The sequence below is a fragment of the Felis catus genome, chromosome A3 (genome assembly GCF_018350175.1).
Source record: "Felis catus isolate Fca126 chromosome A3, F.catus_Fca126_mat1.0, whole genome shotgun sequence".
NCBI classification, from domain to species: Eukaryota; Metazoa; Chordata; class Mammalia; order Carnivora; family Felidae; genus Felis; species Felis catus.
The window spans coordinates 50,497,101-50,522,215 of record NC_058370.1 but is presented as its reverse complement, the minus strand read 5'-3'; the positions used below and the strand labels follow the sequence as shown (position 1 = coordinate 50,522,215).

General features: G+C 42.3%; 1 protein-coding gene across 2 annotated transcripts; it reads right to left on the bottom strand.

Moving 5' to 3' along the window:
- Window positions 1-700: 700 nt before the first annotated feature.
- Window positions 701-25,058, bottom strand: LOC105260261 (ral guanine nucleotide dissociation stimulator-like). 2 transcript variants are annotated; one of them, XM_045053965.1, is made up of 11 exons: window positions 24,836-25,058; window positions 24,252-24,359; window positions 22,597-22,784; window positions 21,059-21,252; window positions 20,534-20,910; window positions 19,528-19,743; window positions 19,043-19,146; window positions 18,471-18,540; window positions 17,751-17,819; window positions 16,982-17,084; window positions 701-1,955 (listed from the first exon to the last, which is right to left on the bottom strand). In XM_045053965.1, exons 1-11 carry the CDS (start codon window positions 25,019-25,021, stop codon window positions 1,864-1,866), a joined length of 1,707 nt encoding a protein of 568 aa, XP_044909900.1. In that variant the 5' UTR covers window positions 25,022-25,058; the 3' UTR covers window positions 701-1,863. The 2 variants fall into 2 exon arrangements, 1 of the variants encoding a protein (XP_044909900.1); XR_006595428.1 differs by lacking the exons at window positions 701-1,955; window positions 16,982-17,084 and adding an exon at window positions 18,704-18,791 and having other exon boundaries at window positions 17,748-17,819; window positions 24,836-25,057.
- Between the last annotated feature and the right edge of the window lie 57 nt (window positions 25,059-25,115).

Sequence of the window (25,115 nt, the reverse complement as noted above, 5' to 3'; positions counted from 1 at the left end):
CAAATGTGGATTTATACAGGACTGGTTGCATAAACCTGTTAACCTCCATACGCAGTCATCTGGAGGATTGATGGAGTCCTCTTGGACTGGCTGGATCCTTTGTCCCATTCTAACGGGCAGCAGTAGACAGTAGGGTTTTAGACAGTACAGCCCTTGGCCTCTGACTATGCTGGCAGGTATCCATAGTCCTCCAGCTCAGACTAACACGGGTACTGTCAAGCCCCATGACCAGTTACTTAGCTGACCATACCACTGGGCAATTTAACAGCTACCTGGGAAGCATAGACAGTCCCTTGGGATGTTTCAATTCCCAACATCTGTGATTGAGATAGGTGCTTCTTTTCTCATAGCCTTTTAGCCTGCCAAGAGAAGTCATAACCCTCTAAACATTAAATCTGACCCTGGCCATGGCAATCATACAGAATACTGTGGCCCTCTAATCCTTTGGCCTTCCAGTTGTAATAAACCTTTGACATTTGTGCTTGTTAAGAATCAAACATACAGAGTGACTGCATCTTTGGAGTGCCTGGGTAGCTCAGTTGGTTAATCATCTGACTTCAGCTCAGGTCATGATCTCATAGTTTGTGGGTTTGAGCCCTGTGTTGAGCTCTGTGCTGACAACTCAGAGCCTGGAGCCTGCTTCAGATTCTATGTCTCCCTCTCTTTCTCTGCTCCTCCCCTGCTTGTATTGTCTCTTAAAAATAAACATTTAAAAAAAGTCAGTCTTTTAGAGTGACTACATCTCCAAATAGGAAGTTTCTCACTGAGACTTCATGGTCTTGGAGAGCCATAAGCCCAGCCTTAGTGGTCTAAGAAACCCAGATAACTGTGGATTCTATGGTATGGAATAATCCTTGAGCCTCATCCTGTTTCATTGAGTAATATTTTCATTACCAACTTAGCTTTTCATCTCTCTTCTTGTAAAGGAGAAAGAAGAGACTGAAACATGAATTAATTTGTTCTTTAGTAATGGGTGTCCAGAGGCCAGGTGTTTCTCCTGGGCTCTTTTTCCCAGGGAAATAAATGAGATTTCTTTGCCTCCCAGCCTCTAAGATTCGAGAACCTGATGCCAAAGATAGGAGAAGCCTTGACCACCAAGAGCAAAGTTACTTTTTCAGAAATTAAAAATAGCTTCTTGCCATCATGGCAAGAGTACTGGATGGAGGGCTGCCATGCCACCAAGAGTACTGGATGGAGGGCTGCATCCCCTGACCTGATGTGAACCCCTTCCTTCCTTGGGTTTCAGATTCCACAGCTGTGTGGTCAGCCATCAGTGATGTGGAATCTGCTGCTTTCCCAACCTGGCATCTATTCTCATGCCCAAGTCCAGCACCTCAGCTTTCCTTTGGGAAATATATCTCATTTGCATCCCATCCCAACAGTTCCAGGGGACAGACCCCACATTCTACCTACCTTTAAGATGAATGTATGATCTAGCCAAGTCTTGCCAACTCCATCCTTAGGATGCTCTAATGGTTCCAAGGATGAGAATGTGACCCAAGCCAGGCCAAAGAAATATAAAGCCATGACTTTTCATGGAACTTGAGTGAAGGAGAAACCCTTCCCAGTAGATTTGCATTGAGTGGGTTTCAGCCTGGAGTTGTTGGAGGCTCCAGATACAGTGAGAGATGCTATGCCTAAGAATGGGGCCACCTCAAAAGCACTTAGCAAGATGGAGGGTGGAGAGAATCCAGGTCACATTGTGAGGTTGTGAGCCCCTGGACTTGTCAGATCCAAACCCACTCTTAAACTTGCCACTTGGAAGCATTAATTTACTTCCACAATTTCAAAAGTAAGTATTTATTTATTTATTTATTTATTACACAGAATCCATAATCCCTGAGACTTTCTTGCATGGTGTCCTTACTGGGTGGGACATAGCTGGGGGAGACAGTAGGTATGGTCAAGTCTTGGTGGAGCTGAGGAACAACACTGTCCGTGTCTATTCCCTGTCCCTGGAGAGGGAAACACCAGCACAATGAGAGGAGAAGCATCAGGGAAAGAGATCCCTGGGCAGCTAGTTAACCTCTTTATATTTTCCTTATTTTAGGAGCTGTTTAGTTAAGGTGTATTTTTACTAGGAAATCACCCAACTCCTTTAGGTTTCCAGTGTGATGCAGTGGGTTTCTCTTACTTGACTTGGAATTTCTCTTCTCTGTTTTTCTTCAGAATTGTCACAGCTAATGAACAAATATTGATACATTATTTTTTAAAGTTTATTTGGAGAGAGAGAGAACGAGCATGCACAAGCGTGAGTGGGGGAGAGGCAGAGAAGGAGAGAGAGAATTCTTAGCAGGCTCTGCACTGTCAGCACAGAGCCAGACATGGGGCTGGGACTTCCAAACCGTGAGATTATGATCTGAGCTGAAATAAGGAGGAGGACACTTAACTTACTGAATCACCCAGGCACCCTGATACATTATTTTTAACTAAGCCCATATTTTATTCAGGTTTACTTCATTCTACCTTTTCCAACTCCGGTATCCCATGCAGGGCATCATGTTACATTTAGTCATGTCTATTTAGGCTTTGGCTTTGACAGTTTGTCAGACTTGCCTCCTTTCAATGACCTTGGTAGTTTTCAGGAGGACTAGTCAGATATTTGTAGAAAGTCCTGAGTTGGGCTTTGCTTGGTGTTTTCCTCATTTATATTGGGATTTGGGAATTTGAGGAAGCAGATCATGGAGTTAATGTGCTCTCTCATCACTTTTTATCAAGGGAACATGTTCTGGAGACCCCTTACCACTGCTAGTGTTAACTTTGGTCTCCTGGTTATCATAGTGTATGTCAGGTTTCCCCACAGTAAAGTTACTTTTTCCCCATGTACATACAGTGTATCTTTAGGATGAAGACATATGCAGACCAACACTTTAGGAGAGGGGAGTTAACTCCATTTCCTTGATGGGTAGCTGAGTGTTTACATCAATTATTTGTAATTCTTCTGCATTGGAGAGGGGTATTTAACCCCATTCATAAAAAAATTAATTTACTTTTTACCAGTGTAAATATCTGGGTAGTTATTTCAATCTTTTGGTTATAGTCCAACACTCCTGTATTTGGTTGTCAGTTCTTTCCTGCTTTGACTATTGAAAGCATTATCCATTGACTCTTATTTTCCTTTGACATATTTGCATCTCTGTGGATTTTTTCCCCCTTGGTTCTGCCTTATTTTCTGATACTTCAAGATCATCCTGGCTTTTTATTTACTGTCTCAGTCCTAGTGTCAACAAGTTCTTCAAAGAACCCTGGCTCCTCATATTAGAGAATGGTATTAAAATCTTACATGTGTGAACTAAATGTGTTTAATAGACTGTGCAAGCAAGTATATGCATGTATTCCAACTATGTATATACACCTAATTGTCAAGATTTCTGTGTGGGCTTTAAGATGGCAGCGTAGGAGGATGCTGGGCTCACCACGTCTTGTTGATCACTTAGATTCCACCCACATCTGCCTAAATAAATAACCCAGAAAACTTCCAGAAGGCTAGCAGAATGGACTCTCTGGAGCCAAGCATAGACGTCTGCGGAAGAGGGTAGGAAGGGTGGAGAGGTGGTGTGCACTACATGGATTGGTGGGAAGGAGGTGGGGTGATGGAGGGGCAGCTGGCCCGGCAAGGCAGAGCCCCCATGACTGACTTGCAAAAGCAGAGGGGCAGGACTGCATGAGTTCTGACAGCCAGCAGGACTTATCTGGAATAAGTCAATAGCTCTGCTCGGAGAGTGGAAGTGCAAGTGGACACCGGGAAGGAAAGGTGTTGAGCCCTAGAAGACAGAGGTCAGCTTGGAGGCCAGCAGCATCTCCCTCTCCCATCCCCCATTCAAAATCCCAAAGGGAACCAGTTTCCATCACCAAAATTGCTTCTACCGCACAAACACCCAATGTTGTGCTTCTGTGGATCCATCCCTCCGATGGGCCTGCCTCCCTCCCAGTGCTACAGGGCCCCTCCTGCAGGGGACCACCATCAGCAAAGCGAGCGGAGCCTGCCCCTCCCGCCCCTGTGCACCTTGCAGATCCACCCCAGGTAATACACCAGATCCCATCCACGCTACACCATAAGCCTGGCAGTGTGCAAGTAGCCCAGACAGGGGCCACACCACGCCACAGTGAGTCCTGTCCTGGGAGAGGGGAAGATAAGGTACACACCAGTCTGACTGTGGCCCCAGCGGTGGGCTAGGGGCAGACATCAGGTCTGACTGCGCCCCACCCACCAACACAAGTTACTCCAGACAGCACAGGGGAAGTACCCTGCAGTTCCGTGGCACTCCAGGAACTATCCAAAATGATGAAATGGAAGAATCCTCCTCAAAAGAAACTCCAGGAAGTAGCAACAGCTAACGACTTGATCAAAAACGATTTAAGCAATATAATGGAACAAGAATTTAAAATAATGGTCATAAAATTAATAGCAGGGCTTGAAGAAAGAATACAGGACAGCAGAGAATCTATTGCTACAGAGATCAAGAGAATAAGAAACAGTCATGAGGAGTTAAAAAATGCTGTAAATAAGGTGCAAAATAAAATGGAGGTGACCACAGCTCAGATTGAAGAGACAGAGGAGAGAATAGGTGAATTAGAAGACAAAATGATGAAAAAAGAGGAAGCTGAGAAAAAGAGAGATAAAAAATCCAGGAGTAAGAGGGGAGAATTAGAAACCTAAGTGCTGCAATCAAAGAGAACAATATCCGTATCATAGGAATTCCACAAGAAGAGAGAGAGAAAGGGGCTGAAGGTGTACTTGAACAAATCATAGCTAAGAGCTTCCCTGATCAGGAGAAGGAAAAAGGCAGTGAAATCCAAGAGGAACAGAGAACTCCCTTCAGAAGTAACTTGAATTGATCTTCTGCATGGCATATCATAGTGAAACTGGCAAAATACAAGGATAAAGAGAAAATTCTGAAAGCCGCTATGGATAAACAGGCTCTAACTTACAAAGGTAGACACATAAGAATAGTAGCAGACTTTTCTACTGAAACTTGGCAGGCCAGAAAGGAACAGCAAGAAATCTTCAATGTGATGAACAGAAAAATTATGCAGCCAAGAATCCTTTATCCAGCAAGTCTGTCATTCAGAATACAAGGAGAAATAAAGGTTTTCCCAAACAAACAAAAACTGCAGGAATTCATCACCACTAAACCAGCCCTACAAGAGATCCTAAGGGAGATTCTGTGAGTGAAATGTTACAAGGACCACAAAGTACCAGAGACATCACTACAAGCATGAAACCTACAGACATCACAATGACTCTAAATCCATATCTTTCTATAATAACACTGAATGTAAATGGACTAAATGCGCCAACCAAAAGACATAGGGTATCAGAATGGATAAAAAAAAAGACCCATCTATTTGCTGTCTACAGGAGACTCATTATAGACCTGAGGACACCTTCAGATTGAAAGTGAGGGGATGGAGAACCATCATGCTACTGGAAGCCAAAAGAAAGCTGGAGTAGCCATACTTATATCAGACAAACTAGACTTTAAATTAAAGGCTGTAACAAGAGATAAAGAAGGATATTTTATAATAATTACAGGGTCTATCCATCAGGAAGAGCTAGCAATTATAAATGTCTATGTGTCGAATATGGGAACCCACAAATATATAAAACAATCACAAACATAAGCAGCCTTATTGATAAGAATGTGGTAATTGCAGGGGACTTTAATACTCCACTTACAACAATGGATAGATCATCTAGACACAGGATCAATAAAGAAACAAGGGCCCTGAATAATACATTGGATCCGATGGACTTGACAGATATATTTAGAACTCTGCATCCCAAAGCAACAGAATATACTTTCTTCTCGAGTGCACATGGAACATTCTCCAAGATAGATCACATACTGGGTCACAAAATAGCCCTTCATAAGTATAAAAGAATTGAGATCATACCATGCATACTTTCAGACCATAATGCTATGAAGCTTGAAATGAACCACAGGAAAAAGTCTGGAAAACCTCCAAAAGCATGGAGGTTAAGGAACACCCTACTAAAGAATTAATGGGTCAACCATGCAATTAGAGAAGAAATTAAAAAATATATGGAAACAAAAGAAAATGAAAATACAACAATCCAAATGCTTTGGGATGCAGCAAAGGCAGTCTTGAGAGGAAAATACATTGCAATCCAGGCCTATCTCAAGAAACAAAAAAAATCTGGAATACACAGTCAAATAGCATACCTAAAGGAAATATAAGCAGAGCAGCAAAGACACCTCCAACCTAGCAGAAGAAGAGAAATAATAAAGATCAGGGCAGAAATAATACAGAATCCAAAAAACAGTAGAACAGATCAATGAAACCAAGAGTTGGTTTTTTGAAAAAATAAACAAAATTGATGAACCGCTAGCCAGGCTTCTCAAAAAGAAAGGGAGATGACTGAAATAGATAAAATCACAAATGAAAATGGAATGATTACAACCAGTCCCTCAGAAATACAAGCAATTGTCAGGGAATACTATGAAAAATTATATGCCAACAAACTGGACAACCTGGAAGAAATGGACAAATTCCTAAACACCCATGCACGCCCAAAACTCAAACAGGAAGAGATAGAAATTTTGAACAGACCCAAAACCAGTGAAGAAATTGAATCAGTTATCAAAAATCTCCCAACAAATAAGAGTCCAGGACCAGATGGCTTCCCTGGGGAATTCTACCAAGACATTTAAAACAGAGATAATACCTATCCTTTTCAGGCTGTTCCAAAAAATAGAAAGGGAAGGAAAACTTCCAGACTCATTCTATGAAGCCAGCATTACTTTGATTCCCAAACCAGATAGAGACCCAGCAAAAAAAAAACTACAGGCCAATATCCTTCATGAATATGGATGCAAGAATTCCCAATAAGATACTAGCAAATTGAATGAAGAAGCATATAAAAAGAATTATTCACCACGACCATATGGGATTCATTCCTGGCTGCAGGGCTGGTTCAACATTCGCAAATCAATGTGATACATCACATTAATACAAGAAAAGATAAGAACCATATGATCCTGTCAATAGATGCAGAAAAAGCATTCGACAAAATTCAGCATCCTTTCTTAATAAAAACCATCGAGAAAGTCAGTATCGAAGAAACATACCTAAACATCATAAAAGCCACTTATGAAAAGTGAAAGTCTGCAAAAAGTGAAAGTTTGACTTCATCTTTGCCAAGTTTGATGCCTTTGATTTCCTTTTGTTGTCTGGTTGCTGATGCTAGGACTTCCAACACTATGTTAAACAACAGTAGTGAGAGTGAATATCCCTGGCATGTTCCTGATCTCAGAGGGAATACTCTCAGTGTTTCCCCATTGAGGATATTAGCTGTGGGCTTTTTATAAATGGTTTTTATGATGTCGAAGTATGTTCCTCCTATCCCGACTTTCTTGAGGGTTTTAATCAAGAAAGGATGCTGTATTTTGTCAAATGCTTTTTCTGCATCTATTGACAGGATCATATGGTTCTTATCTTTTCTTGTATTAATGTGATGTATCACATTGATTGATTTGCAAATGTTGAACTAGCCCTGCAGCCCAGGAATGAATCCCACTTGATCGTGGTGAATAATTCTTTTTATGTGCTCTTGCGTTCGATTTGCTATTATCTTATTGAGAATTCTTGCATCCATATTCATCAGGGATATTGGCCTGCAGTTCTCTTTTTTTGGTGGGTCTCTATCTGGTTTGGGAATCAAAGTAATGCTGGCTTCATAGAATGAGTCTGGAAGTTTTCCTTCCCTTTCTATTTTTTCGAACAGCTTGAGAAGGCTAGGTATTATCTCTGCCTTCAAATGTCTGGTAGGATTCCTCAAAGAAGCTGTCTGGTCCTGGACTCTTATTTGTTGGGAGATGTTTGATAACTGATTCAATTTCTTCAATGGTTATGGGTCTGTTCAAGTTTTCTATTTCTGCCCGTTTGAGTTTTGGTAGTGTGTGGGTGTTTAGGAATTTGTCCATTACTTCCAAGTTGTCCAGTTCGTTGATATATAATTTTTCATAGTATTCCCTGACAATTGCTTGTATTTCTGAGGGACTGGTTGTAATAATTCCATTTTCATTCATGATTGTATCTATTTGGTTCATCTCTCTTTTCTTTCTGAGAAGCCTGGCTAGAGGTTTATTAATTTTGTTTAATTTTTTTTTCAAAAAACCAACTCTTTCATTGATCTGCTCTACTGTGTTTTTTTTTTTGATTGTGTATTGTTTATTTCTGCCCTGATCTTTATTATTTCTCTTCTTCTGTTGAGTTTTGTGAAGTATTTGATGTTCTGCTTCTATTTCCTTTAGGTGTGCTGTTAGATTTTGTATTTTTCTTGTTGGGATTTTTCTTGTTTCTTGAGATAGGCTTGGATTGCAATGTGTTTTCCTCAGGACTACCTTTGCTGTATCCCAAAGCATTTGGATTGTTGTATTTTCATTTTATTTTGATTCCATATATTTTTAAGTTCCTTCTGTAATTATCTGGTTTACCATTCATTCTTTAGTAAGATGTCCTTTCAACTCCATGCTTTTGGAGGTTTTCCAGACTTTTTCCTGTGGTTGATTTCAACTTTTATAGCATTATTATCTGAAAGTGTGCTTGATATGTTCTCAATTCTTTTGTATTTATTAAGGGATGTTTTGTGACCCAGTATATGATCTATCTTGGAGAATATTCCATGTGCACTCGAGAAGAAAGTATATTGTGTTGCTTTGGGATGCTGAGATCTAAATATATCTGTCAAGTCCACCTGGTCCAATGTATCATTCAGGGCCATTGTTTCTTGACTGATTCTCTGTCTAGATGATATATACATTACTTTAAGTGGATTACTAAAGTCCTCTGCAATTACCATATTCTTATCAATAAGGTTGCTTATGTTTGTGATTGTTTTATACATTTGCATGCTACCAAATTCAGTGCATAGACATTTATAATTGTTAGCACTTCCTGATGGATAGAACCTATATTTATTATGAAATATCCTTCTTCATCTGTTTTTACAGCCTTTAATTTAAACTCTAGTTTGTCTGATATAAGTATGGCTACTCCAGCTATCTTTTGACTTCCAGTAGCATGATAGATAGTTCTCCATCCCTTCAATTTCAATCTGAAGCTGTCCTCAGGTCTAAAATGAGTCTCTTGTAGACAGCATATGGATGGGTCTAGTTTTTCATCTATTCTTATACCCTGTATCTTTTGATTCGAGCATTTAGTCCATTTACATTCAGTGTTATTATTGAAAGATATGGATGGGTATTGAGGGCACCTGTTGGGATGACCACTAGGTGTTGTATGGAAACCAATTCGACAATAAATTTCATATTAAAAAAATACAAATCAATGATAATTATTTAAAACAAAAGAGAAAGATATGGGTTTAGAATCATTGTGATATCTGTAGGGTTTCATGCTTGTAGTGATGTCTCTGGTACTTTGTGGTCCTTGCAACATTTCACTCACAGAATCCCCCTTAGGATCTTTTGTAGGGCTGGTTTAGTGGTGATGAATTCCTGCAGTTTTTGTTTGTTTGGGAAAACCTTCATCTCTCCTTCTATTCTGAATGCCAGACTAAGATAAAGGATTGCTGGATAAAGGATTCTTGGCTGCATAATTTTTCTGTTCATCACATTGAAGATTTCCTGCCATTCCTTTCTGGCCTGCCAAGTGTCAGTAGATAGGTCTGCTACTACAGTTATGTGTCTATCTTTGTATGTTAGGACCCATTTATCCCTAGCTGCTTTCAGAATTCTATCTTTGTATTTTGCCAGTTTCATTATGATATGTCTTGTAGATCGATTCATGTTACGTCTGAAGGGAGGTCTCTGTTTCTCTTGGATTTCACTGCCTGTTTCCTTCCCCTGATCAGGGAAGCTCTCAGCTATGATTTGTTCAAGTACACCTTCAGCCCCTTTCTCTCTCTCTTCTTGTGGAATTCCTATGATACTGATAGTGTTCTCTTTGCATCACTTAGGTTTCTAATTCTCCCCTCATACTCCTGGATTTTTTTTTAATCTTTTTTCTCAGCTTCCTCTTTTTTCATAATTTTGTCTTCTAATTCACCTATTCTCCCCTCTACCCCTTCAATCCACGTTGTGGCCACCTCCACTTTATTTTGCACCTCACTTATAGCATTTTAAAATTCATCGTCACTATTTTTTAGTCCCTTGATCTCTGTAGCAATAGATTCTCTGCTGTCCTGTATGCTTTTTTCAAGCCCAGCAATTAATTTTATGAGTATTTTTCTAAATTCATATTCAGTTATATTGCTTAAATTGGTTTTGATAAATTCGTTAGCTGTCGCTACTTCCTGGAGTTTCTTTTGAGGATAATTCTTTCGTTTTGTCATTTTGGCTAGGTTTTTGTTGTTGTTGTTGTTGTTCCTTATGCATTTTAAAAGCTTGTGTGTTCTCTGCACCTGTCACCACTGCAATATTAAATGGAAGGTCACACACTGTCCAGGGTCTGGCCCTTCAGGAGGTTTTTTTTTTTTTTTTGGAGATTTTTACTTGCTCTCTGTTGTGATGTTGGTTATTTTATTTCCCTACTCTAGTGATATTTTCACCCTCCACCAGGTGCGCTTTGATTTGTTACATGGAGTAGCCCTGTAAAGGAAAACAGATAGACAAACAGGAGACAAAAACATGCAAGCAAATAACAGAAACAAAGAAAGCTAAAAAACTGAAAACTAAAACAAAAAACCCACAAACACCAACTACAAGTAAAGAACATGGTGGAGGCAGTCCTGATGGGAGAACACAGACAAGGAGAAATGACAGGAGCAGGGATGAAGAAAACATAAACATTGACTAGGCAGAGAAACTAAAAGGCTTAATCTAGAGGGAGAGAGAGGAAAATAAAGAAAGATGCAGGGAAAAAAAAAACAAAATAAAGTTACCTAGACAGAGAAACTATGTGGCTTGATTATTCCAGAGAGAGAGGAAGGAATGTAAAGAAGGAGGTGTAGAACATGTATCAAGAGAATGTATTAAATATATCCATTTAGACAAACCATAAACAAGACTAACCAGCCTAGAGGAGGGAAGAGATAAGGAGGGGAGATGGGGGAGAATATATCTATATATCCAGAGGTGACCTAGAGTTAATCCAGGCAGTGCTGCAGCACTGGTCTGGGGGAGCTGTCCACAGTGTCTGTCCAGCTCCATTAGATAGTTACCTAGTGTGAAGGGGTATCATTTGGTGTAGTCTGGACCCACCTCCACTATGGGCCCCGGGACTGATCCCTGAGGCCCCACCTTGGTGGTGGTGGTGGAGGGGGAATGGTGATCCCCCAGTGTCTTCTTCACGGAGTTAGACCCAGTGGACTGTGTCATTCTCTCTGTGCCATGGGTGCAGATGGGATGGTCCTTCTCACTCTGCCAACTCCCCTGACTCTGTGGTTGGCTAGGATTCAAAGTCCCACTCTGTACACTCTGGCACTGGGGAAGCGCCTCTTAGTGCAGCCCGATATGTGGTCCCGGCTGTCTTTGTGCTGGCACACTTCAGGGAGGACTGCCTTCTCCTACTCCAGACTGCACTGCCAACCTTGCTGCTGAGACCTGGGGGTGGCGGGTGCAGTCAGCACGCGGGCTTTGTCTTTTCCCGCAGCACTCCAGGGAGGGGGATGCTTTCTCCAACTGTGTACTGCACCTTAGGCCAAGCCACTGAGCCCAGGGGTGGCAGACACAGGCTTTGTACTATCACACAGCCCTCCAGGGAGAGGACCACTTTCTCCCACTGTGGACTGCATGCACCCTGACCTACCACCACACCCAGGGCTGGCTCCCCTCCTCCCCAGGTGCAAGAACAGGGAGCCGGCCCCAGTCTGAAGAAAGCCCTGCAATTAGAGATAGGATCCCTCTCAGTCTAAGACTGAGGTCTTTCTCCTGCCCAGATACGGTCCTACACTTCCCAAGCTGCTCTTTCTCTTCCCTTTGTCTCTCCGCAGAAGGGGGTCCCTACCTTCCAGACTCACATGGACTTTTTTAATCTCCCCCAGGTTGCAATCACCCACCTATCTTTTCTCCGGTTTTCCCATTTTCTTCTTGGTAGATTCAGTCTCTTCATACCAGACTCTGGAGTTCAAAGTGCTTTGGCTTCAGCACCTCTTTGTTTGAGAGAGGTGGAAAGTATGAATCCCCCTATTTCTCTGCCATGTTGGCCCAAAGACTCATTTCAGATCACAGGACATGTGCAGATTGAAAGTGAGAGGATAGAGAACATATATCATGGTAACAGACATCAAAAGAAAGCTGGAGTACCCATACTTATATCAGACAAACTAGATTTTTTTTAAAATTTTTTTTCAACGTTTATTTATTTTGGGGACAGAGAGAGACAGAGCATGAACGGGGGAGGGGCAGAGAGAGAGGGAGACACAGAATCAGAAACAGGCTTCAGGCTCTGAGCCATCAGCCCAGAGCCCGACGCGGGGCTCGAACTCACGGACCGCGAGATCGTGACCTGGCTGAAGTCGGACGCTTAACCGACTGCGCCACCCAGGCGCCCCAGACAAACTAGATTTTAAGGCAAAGCTTGTAACAAGACATTAATGAAGGCATCATATCATAATTAAGGGGTCTATCCATCACAAAGAGCTAACAGTTGTTAATATTTATGCCTCCAAAGTGGAGCACCCAAATATATAATTCAATCAATCACAGACATAAGCAAACTTACTGATAATAATACTGTTATTGTGACTTTAGTACTCCAGTTACAACAATGGACAGATCATCTAGGCAGAAAATCAATAAGGAAAAGATGACACGTTGGACAAGATGGACTTAAAAGATATATTCAGAACTTTATATCCTAAAGTAGCAGAACGCATATTCTTCTTGATTGTACGTGGAACATTCTCCAAAATAGATCACACACTGAGTCACAAAACAGGCCTCACCAGGTACAAAAAGATTGAGATAATACCATGCATATTTTCAGATCACAACACTATGAAACTTGAAACCAACCACAAGAAAAAATTTGGGAAACCGAAAATACAATGAGGTTAAAGAACATCCTACTAAAGAATGAATGGATCAACCAGGAAATTAAAGAAGATATTTTTAAAAATGTAAGCAAATGAAAACGAAAACAGGACAGTCCAAATCCTTTGGGATGCAGCAAAGGTAGTCCTAAAAGGAAAATACATTGCAATTCAGGCCTATCTCAAGAAGGAAGAAAGGTCCCAAATATACAACCTAACCTTACACATAAAGGAGCTAGAAAAACAGCAGCAAATAGAACCCAACAGCAGCAGATAAGGGGAAATAGTAAAGATTAGAGCAGAAATAAACACTATAGAATAAAAAAAAAACCAGTAGAACAGATCAATGAAACTAAGGTCTGTTGTTTTTTTTAAGAAGAAACAAAATTGATAAATCCCTAGCCAGGATTCTCAAAAAGAAAAAAGAGAAGACCCCAATAGATAAAATCATGAATGAAAGAGAAGAGATCACAACTAACACCACAAAAATGCAAACAATTATTGGACAATACCATGAAAAATTATATGCCAGCAAACTGACAATTTGGAGGAAATGGAAAAATTCCTAGACACACACATACTACAAAAACCCAAATGGGAACAAAAGAACATTTGAACAGACCCATAACCAATGAAGATGTTGAATCAGTTATCAAAAATCTCCAAACAAATAAGAATCCTGGGCCAAATGGATTCCCAGGGGAATTCTCCCAGGCATTTAAAAAGAGTTAATCCTATTGTTTTCAAACTGTTCCAAAAAATAGAAATGGAATGAAAGCTTCCAAATGCATTCTATAAAGCTAGAATTACCTTGATTCCAAAAACAAAGACCCCACTAAAAAGGGGAATTATAGCCCAATATCCATGATGAACCTGGATGCAAAAATTATCAACAAGATACTAGAAAATTGATTTCAACAGTATATTAAATGAATTATTCACCATGATCAAGTAGGATTCATTCTTGGGCTGCAGGGCTGGTTCAATATTTGCAAATCAATCAACGTGATACACCACACTAATAGAAGGAAGGATAAGTCATATGATCCTGACAATAGATGCAGAAAAAGCACTTGACAAAATATGGCATTCTTCATTGATAAAAATCCGCAAAGTAGGGATAGAAGGAATACACCTCAAGATAGTAAAGGCCATATATGAAAGGCCCACAACTAATATCATCGTCAATGGGGAAAAACTGACAGCTTTCCCCCTGAGATCGGGAACATGACAGAGATGTCCACTCTCATCATTGTTGTTCAACATAGTGTTGGAAGTTCTAGCCTAAGCAATCAGGCAACATAATGATATAAAAGGCATCCAATTGACAAAGAATAAGTCAAACTTTCGCTCTTCACAGATATGATACTGTACATGGATGACCCAAAATATGCCACACACACACACACACACACACACACACACACACACACACACAACCTGTTAGAGCTGGTACATGAATTCAGCAAAGACACAGTGTATGAAATCAATGTACAGAAGTGGGTTGCATTTGTATATACCAATAATGAAACAATAGAAGGGTATATTTAAGGAATCAATCCCATTTACAATTTCCAAAAAACCATAAGATATCTAGGAATCAACGTAATGGAAGAGGTAAAAGATCGGTATGCTGAAAACTATAGAAGGCTTATGTAAGAAATTGAAGACAGAAGAAATGAAAAATAAAATCCATGCTCATGGATTGTAAGAACAAATATTGTTAAAATGTCACAACTACCCAAAGCAATTTACACATTCAACACAATCCCTATCAAAATAGCATCAGCAATCCTCACAAGCTAGAAAAATCCTAAAATTTGTGTGGAACCCCAATGCCCCCTGAATAGCTGAAGTAATGTTAAAAAAGAAAACCAAAGCTGGAGGCATCAAAATCCTGGACTTTAACTTGTATTACAAAGCTGTAATCATAAGACAGTATCATACTGACACAAAAACAGGCACATAGATCAATAGAATAGAATAGAGAACCCATAAATGGACCCACAGTATATGGCCAACTAATTTGCAACAAAGCAGGAAAGAGCATCCAATGGAAAAAAGACGGTATCTTTATAAAGTGGTGCTGGGAGAACTGGACATCAAAATGCAGAAGAATGAACCCGAACCACTTCCAATTTACACAAAAATAAATTCAAAGTGCATGTGAGACATTAAACCATCAAAATTGTACAGGAGAAAACAGGCAGCAACCTCTTTGACCTCAGTTGCAGCAACTTCTTACTTGACATGTCTCCAAAGGCAAGAGAAACAAAACAAAAAGTAACTATTGGGACCTCATCAAGCAAGATAGAAAGCTTCTGCACAGCAAAGTAAGTAATCAATAAAACTAAAAGGCAATTGAGGGATGGGAGAAGATATTTTCAAGTGACATATAAGATAAACGATTGGTATCCAAACTCTATAAAACACCTACCAAACTCAACACCCAAAAAATAAATAATCCGGTGAAGAAATGGGCAGAAAACATGAATAGACACTTTTCCAAAAGGCATCCAGATGGCAAACAGACACATGAATAGATGCTCAACATCATTCCTCATCAGGGAAATACAAATCAAAACCACAATGAGATACGACCTCACACGTGTCATAATGGCAAAAATTGATAACTCAGGAAACAACAGATTTGGCAAAGATGTGGAGAATGGGGAACCCTATTGCACTGTTGGTGGGAATGAAAACTAGTGCAGTCACTCTGTAAAACAGTATGAAGATTCTTCAAAAAATTAAAAATAGAACTACCTTACAACTCAGCAATTTCACTATTAGGAAGTTATGCAAAGGATACAGGAATGCTGATTTGAAAGGGCACAGGCACCCTGATGTTTATAGCAGAGCCATGAACAATACTCAAATTATGGAAAAAATCCAAATGTCCATGAACTCATCAACTGACGAATGGATTAAGAAGATGTACTAATGTAAAATGGGCGCCTGGGTGGCTCAGTTGTTTAAACTCCCCCTTGGCTCAGATCATGATCTCACGGTTTGTAAGTTGGAGCTCCACATCGGGCTCTGTCCTGACAATTCAGAGCCTGGGGTCTGCTTCATGTTCTGTGTCTCCCTCTCTCTCTGCCCTCCCCCACTCACACTCTGTCTCTCAAAAATAAACATTAAAACAAAAAGTTGTGGGACACACACACACATACAGACACAATAGAATTCTACTTGGCAATAAAAAAGAATGAAATATTGTCATTTGCAACAATATAGATGGAAATGGAGGGTATTATGTTAAGCAAAATTAGTCAGTCAGAGAAAGACAGATATTATATGATTTCACTCATATGTGGAATTTGAGAAACTTAACAGATGAACATAGGGGAAGGGAAGGAAAAATAAGATAAAAACAGAGAGGGAGACAAACCATAAGAGACTCTTAAATACAAAGAACAAACTGAGGGTTAAGGGTGACAGTGGGTTTGAAGGTGAGCTAAATCAGTGATGGGCATTAAGGCAGGCACTTTTCAGGATGAGCACTGGGTATCAAATGTAAGAGATGATTCACTGGGTTTTACTCCTGAAACCAAGACTACACTGTATGTTAACTAATGTAAAAAAAAAGCTGCATCAGGAAATGCAGGAATGCTAGACATCCTAGCTCTTAGCATAGATGTTTATGGGACCATATTCAGCAGCTGTGGCCATAAAAGTACATCACACATCTTTTCCCCAAATACAAAACAAGCAGGGGAGGGGATTCAGAGGTCATTAAAAAGGATCCCTGGAGGATTTAAATCTAGGTAAAGTGTTAACATGGAGCGCCTAGAGGAAGAATGATAATGGAAAGTCCTGCCTGCCCTTAGTCAATTTGCAAATTACCTTCTCCTGTCCTTATCCTTTCCACATGTAGGGTTTGACCTCTTTACATGTTTTTTTGCTAATGCAACTCCAGAGTTTGAACTAGAAAACTCAAAGTTTCAAATATTTGGTAAAAAAAAAAAAAAAACTCCAAAACGAAAAACGACACCTCAATAAAAGAAGCAGGAAACAAACCTTTTCCTTTAAAGTGTAGAAAGCAGCCACTGTCCTGGGGCAGGTAGTAGTCCTGGAAATTGTTACACTTAAGGACATCCAATTTCAATGGTTGCTGCCATTCCTGTGAAAGTAACTTCAACCTCTAAATCTCAGTAATTCTGAGGGGCTGTCTCTTCTTTTAACCCAAATTCATTATACTGAAATTAACCTGTTCTCTGAGTAAGAGGAATTTGGGAGGAGGGCTGGCTCTTCTCCTTCCTCCCACATACAATAGCTGATGACTCTGTAAGATTTCTTAGTTCAAGAAAGACTATGAGAGTCTGTACACCATTTAAATTGCTGTAGGAAGTAATAGAACCAAACCAAACTCTTGGGCTATAAAAGAAGGCTTTAATATAATAATATTCAAATCTAGCTTTTACTATTTAAGATAAATGTTGCCATGTTCTCACATGGAGCAGCCTAGGATCCCTAGCAGCCGCCTCTCAATTCCCCCTTACCCTCACCCTCCAAGAATATCAGACTTCTCCTAATCACCACCAGGGCCTGCTTTTAGAAAATCAAATTGTATGTAGTCCTAGGCCCCTCCCCACCCACAAATCCATTCTGCATCCAGCTGGATAGACCCTCCTCCTAGTCACTTTAAAATAAGAGTTTTGGAAGCTGTGGCAACAAGAGGAGGAGCTGGAGTAGAAAGGTCCACCTGTCTTGATATGGAGGCCTCCAGCTGTCAGAGAGGAGCCCTTCTCCTCTCACTCTGGAGGCTCTATTCCCCAGGAACACTCACCTTCTTCTGCAGCCTTTTCTGGGCTCTCTGGAGGCTCATCATCAGGGTGGCCCATTTAGATGGCCGCTCCTGCAGGGTCAAGGACAAGTTCATTGAGACCATAATATCCTCAGTCCACTCCCCCCCGCCCCCACCATCTTTGACTTGAGACCCTGGACATCTGACCCAAGTCAGCTGGTACCAATGCTATATTATCCTTAAGCATGCTGTGAGTGATTCTAGCACAATCTCAGCTTCAACATTCACTCCATGAATGAAGTGGACTGAACTTGCCATGAATGGAGTGGGCTGAACTTGCAGCCTGGCCTTCCTGAGCTTGTTTTCTCATTGAGAAAAGTGAGAACACCACCTATGTCACATTGTCTTCTGAGGACTCAGTGTCCTATTACTATCATTATTGTTTCCCTCCATCCATCCCAACCTCACTACTGAGCAGAGGGCTGTCCTCTGGGCTCTCAAGCTGTATACAGGTCCCCATCTGGACTAGCTGTTAATATGGAGAGACAGGGTGTCTCTAGCATCTGGTTGAACAGCACCTTCTTACTCCACGCCCAATGGAATCTTCACCCCAAACTGTAACCATATTCATACCAAAGGCTTCACCTCCCCAAGGAATGCTTCATGTCATTCCCCTACACAGCAGTCTTTCTTCATCCACTCAGGACCCTGTTCCCTCAGGCCCCACCCTCTCTCTTCCCAAACCTCCTCCTCCCATGATACCTTCAGGAGCAGTTCCCTTCTCTGTGGGTTATCTTCAGTGCACAGCTTTTTAAATTTTTGAAAGCTCTTCCTGAATAGAGGAAAAAATGGCAGAAAAAATTATAGGAATAATGTGGCTTGAATGTAAGTCCCTCTTATTTGAGTACTCCAAAAAGTCAAACTGCCAGTATTAGGGTTTTCTCTGGATTCCTCTGAGAACTAAGGTGTTTGTAGGACATGGAGGGAGCTCTCACGTGGGTCATCCAGTGCCACCATTTCCATATTAATTGAGCAACTCTGTTTCAGTCAGTTGTGGTTTCAATTGGGCAGAGAGTTTTGTTGCTGTAAAGGAAGCATTTGATAATATTTAATTTGGGTCAACTCAGTGCGTGATATTTAAGAAAAACTATTTCTATAGCTGGAGTCAGGGTGGACTATTCTCCAGGGTGGGTTATAGACCTATACACCAGCCCAGGTTCTATTGCCAGGGTTTGCTGCCTCCCAGGAGGGTCCCAGTTACTGAGGGGGAAAAGATGTGCATATGGGAAATCCCTCATCCTCCCTGATCCTTCTATGGAGAGAGGCATACTCACCTGGAAACTTTCTCCCATGTCTTCTTCAGACGGTAAATTGAAGCACTCTGCAGAGCAGAGAGGATGGCATGCAGTGAAGAGTAGTTCCGCATGATTTGACAGGCCTGGGGAGGGAAGAGAATGAGTGGTCATGTGGGTAGCAGGAGTCCTATTTGCTCTAAAGTATCAGCCTCCCTCAGTTTAAAATTTCCCTCCAAGATGACAGATATCCAGGTGCCTGCAGAAGGGCACATATAAGACCCAAAGAGTAACACTGCTGGGGAGAGGGAAGATTTTAGCTCATTCCAAGGAAGGAGCCAGGTAGGAACTGAGCGTTCCACCATTGGGACATGCAAGTAAAGGTCAGCATGTCCCTGGAGGGAAGAGCCTAGGGACTGTGCAGACCCTAGGGCTTAGACTAGGGACTCCAACCCTGAGAATTGATAAAGGAAATATCAGTTTCCAAGGCTCAGAAGAGTGACTCATCTTGGCCTCCCATAAAATACCTTGGCCACCTTTATCCAGTGCTCCACCACCATGGCCCTGTCCTGGGCTATCATTCTTGGGTTTCCAAGGCAGGTGGTGATGACACAGTTGACCACACTGTTAAATTGGGTGACGGTAGCACAGACTGTGGGTGCCAGGTGCTCATTACCAGGCTTATTCTGCTTGGACCAGATGGAGCCCAGGCACTGATGAGGCCGCACCTTCTTGAACAGCTCCTAGAGAATGGGGTGGGGAGGGGAGGGGTGTTCAGACAGCCATTTCACATTCAGGATTAATGTCCTAGGTAGGAGGTTACCAGGTCAGAGCTTTAGTTCCTGAAGCTGAGAATGTGGCCTGAGCCTGATTGGAATCCCTGGATTTCATTCCATTCTATTTTCACTGAGGGAGTCAAGTACAGGAAGACCTAGGAGTGAATACTGGCAGGGAAGGAAGGAGAGAATTTGGACCCTGGTCATCCTTGCTAACCCCAGCCTCTAGATGACAGTTCAATGTGACTCCTCACAAGGGGGCCTTTTCCACTCCACCTGTTTTTCCCTTTGGTCCTACTCTCCTTTCGATGCACATTCCCCCATGACAGTTACAACCACAGGTTTCTCTGTTTCCCCTTGTAGTTATGTACATGTCAGATGCCTAATAAGTGCACAGGGTGTTAAGCCTCCAAGGAAGATGGGTGGGTGACCCATGGACTTGGCTGCACCCAGTGAGCTGTCTTCCTCCACCTGAAGGACCAGGGCCTACCCATTTTTCTAGCTGTTCTAAGCTCATTTAATCTACACAGTAACTCTGCATCAATTCTTATCAGTGCCTATCTCTACAGTTTGCAGCTGGACAGTGAAAGCTTGATTTAAGGACCTTGGCAGGGTAACATGGTTGATAAGTGGTCGAGCTGAAATTTGGACCCGGACTATAGTAGTCCACATCAGGGAAAGGCAGGTCTGGGTTAGCTGACGGCAAAAATGTAGAAAGTGCCCTGCCCTGTCCTGCCCTGAGAGCCCAGCTTCTTACCGCATCTATGTACGTTAGCTGCTCTGCCACCAGCTTGGGAGGGAAGTCCATGAGGCTGGGCTTCTCCTCATTCAGCTGGTTCTTTGGGGTTACATGCCAGTGGCAGGAAGGCTCTGGCGCTGGAGTTGGCTCTGTCTCTATTTTTAGAGCTGTAGTTAAAATTCTAAGTAAAGCTGATGATTGAGCTGATTGCAGCTGTGGACCTGGCACATATGCTGAAGAAGATGTTAACACTTGTTCCAGTTCTGGAACAGCTGATGGAGGTGATGCTGGCTCTGACACTTGAGATGATGGTTGAAACATAACTGGTGCTGTCTCTAGTTCCATAGTAGACTCCTTTTCTGGCTCTGCAACTGGAAGGAGCCCTGGGGCTGGCACTGGATCAGGATAAAGAGAAAGGTTCATCCACATAACTGACTTTCCAGGTGCCTTCCCAAAAACAGGACAGGTACCATTGCTTTCAAAACAATATTCAGCCCATGAATCCCACCCCAGTTAGTCTTCCCAGATTTTAATCCCCTTTACCATCTGACTCTGCCTCAGTGGGCTCCAGAGTTTCCTGATGCACCAGGATAAGGGCGGTGTGGTTCTTCAGGTCCCAGTCATGCAGCTTCATATCCACATAGGCTGTCTTTACTTTGAAACTGGTAAAATTCAGAGACTGCCAGGTATTCTGCAATTTCTGGTCAGGCCATGTACTCAAGATGGGAGAGAGGGTGCTGGGAAGAGTCATGTGTGGAGAAGCATCAGAGGCCTGGCCTTTTATTCCACACTGTACTCCCACAGCATCATTATTTCTCTATGGATCCCAGAGGATGGCCCAGCCCACTTCCAACCCCGCCTTTGCAGTGGAAGGCCTAGTCATCCAGAAAACCTGTGTGAGTCTGGTTTTTTCACTGATACTCTTCTCACCACGGCCTTGGGCATAGTCAACGCCATCCTCAGTACAGACCAGTAATAGGGCTTATGTTTGAGGCCGATTTATGAGCAGTCTTCTCACTAAACCTTCTGTTCTTGGCCCTAGTTGCTGTGGTTAGCAGAGGTAGATATGGAGAGAAACAGGCAGAGCCAGATGGAACAGTGGAAGGGATGGGTCTCTTAGGCACCAACTGAACCCAGACTGTGCTCTGCTTCCCAGAAGTTTTGGGGCCCCATCCACAGCTCTCTTTGACTCATTTGCTTCTTCACAGGAAGCCCCCAAACATAAGCCCTCCTATGGAAATCAAGAGATCTGTGAGTTCCATGGTTCTGAAAGTCCTCCTCCAGCCACAACCCCTATAGTCTCTTATGCTGCTCTGTGGATGCAGGAGGCCCTCCTTCTGAACCTGAAGACCCACTCATGTTTACTTGGTCTTGTAGTCTGTCATAATGGTCAAATAAGGGACAATCCTTTCATACCCAGAGGACGCCATGAAAATGTCACATATAATGAACCAAGAACATGAGTGGTTATGATGTGTACAGTGATTGCCTACCCTCTGACTAGAATTGACACCAAGGCATTGTGTCTACTTTATTCACTGAATTATCTTAGTGACTAGAAAAGTGCCTGCATTACTAGGCGATTAACATATAATGTTGATTGAATTAACCCAACCAGTACTTTTCAGATAACTGGGTGGGCCATGGGTGCCTCTGCCTGTCCCCCAGCAAGCCCTAGTCTGGCCATATAAAGGAAAAATACCAAGCCCAGCTAGCTAGAATCTCAGAAGTCCTTTGCAAACAGGACAACTTCTGCTTTCCATGTGCTTTTCTAAATTCAGAAGTGCCACAGGCCTGTGAGGGTTGAGGTTGAGAGCTTCTTCACTGGAGAGAGAGAGAACTATTAAACCTAAAGATACTCAGCATGTCCAGCAGCCCTTTCTACAGAGCCAGGCACAAGATAAGCCCATGCCATCTTTTCTCCCATAATTTCCTACAGTTAACACTGTGAGGTTCATCCTCTTACCACCCCACTTCCAGAAGAGGAAAGTGAAGCTCATAGAGGTGCAGTAACATTCCCAAGATACACAAGTAGTAAATGGGAGGCTCACCCCTGTGCTGTGTATGAGGCAGGCACTCACCTTTTGAACTGCTGTCCCAGGACTAATTGGGCCATGGGGAACACCTGGTATATGCAGAAAATGGATGTGATGTTTGAGGTGTTTCTATCCTGGAAAGGTGATTGTAGCAGGGACTGTAAACAATTTTCCATTGTGCCTTCCTTGAGCTTCAGCATTGTACAGGCCTCATCCAGGGACAGGGTTGATTCCTTTTAACACCAGGTAGACAAGGAGGGGCATGTAGTCAGCTACAATGCCATGAATTACCAGGAAGATCAGGGTCTGGTTCTCAGACCAGAGACCCCCATCCCTTTGGGAACTTGTGAAAGAGAAGGGACTTGAGTGCCCACACAGAATAAGGTTCTAGGCTTAAAATTGCAATTGGTTTTAGGGGGGAAATGATAAACCATTGGTAACTTCCAGGCATTCTCTTAGCTGAGCAACAATAGCACTTCTTTTAATAGCCTATATTAAGAGCGTTATGCCAGTGAGTCATCAGCAAACACCCCTACTGTAGATATGAGAAAACGGAGGGTTAGAATTTCAAATGCTGCTCAAGATCATATAGGTTAGTCCTGAGAATTGTCAAAAGCATGGGCTGCATTTCCTCTAAGCTAATGAAACTTGGTCTGTTCCTGACAGGGAGAAAGTTTCTGGGGGAAACCACCTTCTTCAGCAGGCCCCAGGGAGCCAGTCAATTGTAGTCTGGGTTCCGGGCTTACCCTGATCATCTCTAGGTCCCGAGAAAGGACATGAATCTGGACCTGTTCTGACCCTATACCAGCACTTGATGTTGTTGCTGGACTGATGCACCTGCTGCTTGTCAAGGGAGATGGAGTTTAATCCTTAGAGCAGCTCATCAAAGATTTCCTGGGTGAAACTCTTAAAAGACAGAGGCAGGTATCTCAGCCAGGAGGCATCAAAGTCCTTCCACCCAATTTGTGCTTCCATGTTATGGCAGATCTAGCAACCTAAAACATTCTTTTAGGACACTTAAGATTTTCCCTGCATCACTGTTGAAATGAAAACAGAATTGAATCCTGTCAAGTTCCAACAGACTTGAAAGGCTGAAACAGTGGCACACAACCTCCTTTATGGAATATTATGAAGACATATAAGAACACAGCTCATGACTTGGTGGGCCTACAATAATTTAATGTGTTCTGAGAGACAGGACATTACAGAAACATATAGGATGGCTTCATCCCACCCTTAATTTTGTGTTAAATCACCCTGTTTTGTGTGATGATATGTAAGGGCTTGGAGAAGTTCTGCAAGGACAGTGGAGCTGAGTGCTACCCAGGATATCTGGGGCAAGTAGGTAAAATAATAAAACAGCAGTAAAATGCAAAGATACTCATGGCCTCATGAAAAGTAAAAAAAATAAAAAATAAATAAATAAATAAAAATGATTAATTAAAAACATTAAATATGTTCTCTATCAAAATATAAAAAATAAAATACATACACAATACATGCATTCTCTACCATTCCAACATATGTAAAGAGTGTCTTCCTACCTTACCACATAGCTGGTGGCAGAGGTTTGGATATTCAGATTATTTTGTGGTTGGGCCTGTGGGACGCTCATGTGGAAATATGATGTGAGGGCCTCAGGTTTGGCCCCATATTGATGTGCAGGCCCTGGGTGTGAAAAACCCTCTTCCCATTCTTACCTCAGAGCAGCGCTGATTCTTGGTATCCTTCTGCACCTGACACTTATCTAGGGCGCTGCAGTAGTTGAAGCCATGGACCAGCTCCTCAAAGATATCCTGGATGAAGCTCTGCAAGTACAGTGCCCCGTAGTCAGGCCAAGAGACCTTAGGGTCCTCCCTGGACATTGCCACAAGGGGACATCCCCATTAGAAATTGTGTTCTCTACAGTACAGGCTAAGAGGGGAAGCTGTAAAGACACCCGGCAAGGAGGAAACCAGAAGAAACTCTAGGGCTTGTAATTAACATATAGGTAGTTGAACTTGGTCCCCAGAAATCATCTTCTCCTGCCTGCCAAGACCTGGGGTATGAACATGAGAGATGTGCTAGGCTTTCAACACCTGACATCTTGCTTCTGCTCATGAAGGGCATAGCCCTCGTCCTCTGTCACCTCCGCCCCCCCCCTCTCACACACACACACACACACACACACACACACACACACACACACACACAATGAGGGGCAAGAGGTGTGGGCCTGCTCTGGGCAGGATCAGAGTTGTGGCATGCTCTGTCCAGTGGGCTGCCCTGAGCTGCCTTGTGTTACCTGTGAGCACCTCCTGCCAAATGACCAACAGCTTCGGAGATGAGGGCTGAGCTGATGTCTACAGTGACATAAAGGTTTCTCACTCTGGGCTTTCTTAAGCCCACATATCCTGAAAATGGGGATACAGCAACAGAACATTTTGTTCTCTAGAATGACTCTGGGCAAGTGAGCTGGAAAGCAGGCCATCTCTAGAATGTGGGCACCTGGTTACCAGAGTTCTAAGTTCTGTTGAAGCCTATCACCAAGGAAGTGAAGTCACTTTTTCAAGATTCCAGTACCT

Excerpts from the sequence above, each read along its gene's own strand:
- LOC105260261 (XM_045053965.1), bottom strand. The coding sequence starts at position 25,021 with ATGGCCTGCTTTCCAGCTCACTTGCCCAGAGTCATTCTAGAGAACAAA. Across the intron at positions 24,360-24,835 it reads TTGGCAGGAGGTGCTCACAG|AGCTTCATCCAGGATATCTT; the intron begins GTAACACAAGGC and ends CTGTACTTGCAG. Across the intron at positions 19,744-20,533 it reads AGCTAACGTACATAGATGCG|GAGCTGTTCAAGAAGGTGCG; the intron begins GTAAGAAGCTGG and ends CCCATTCTCTAG.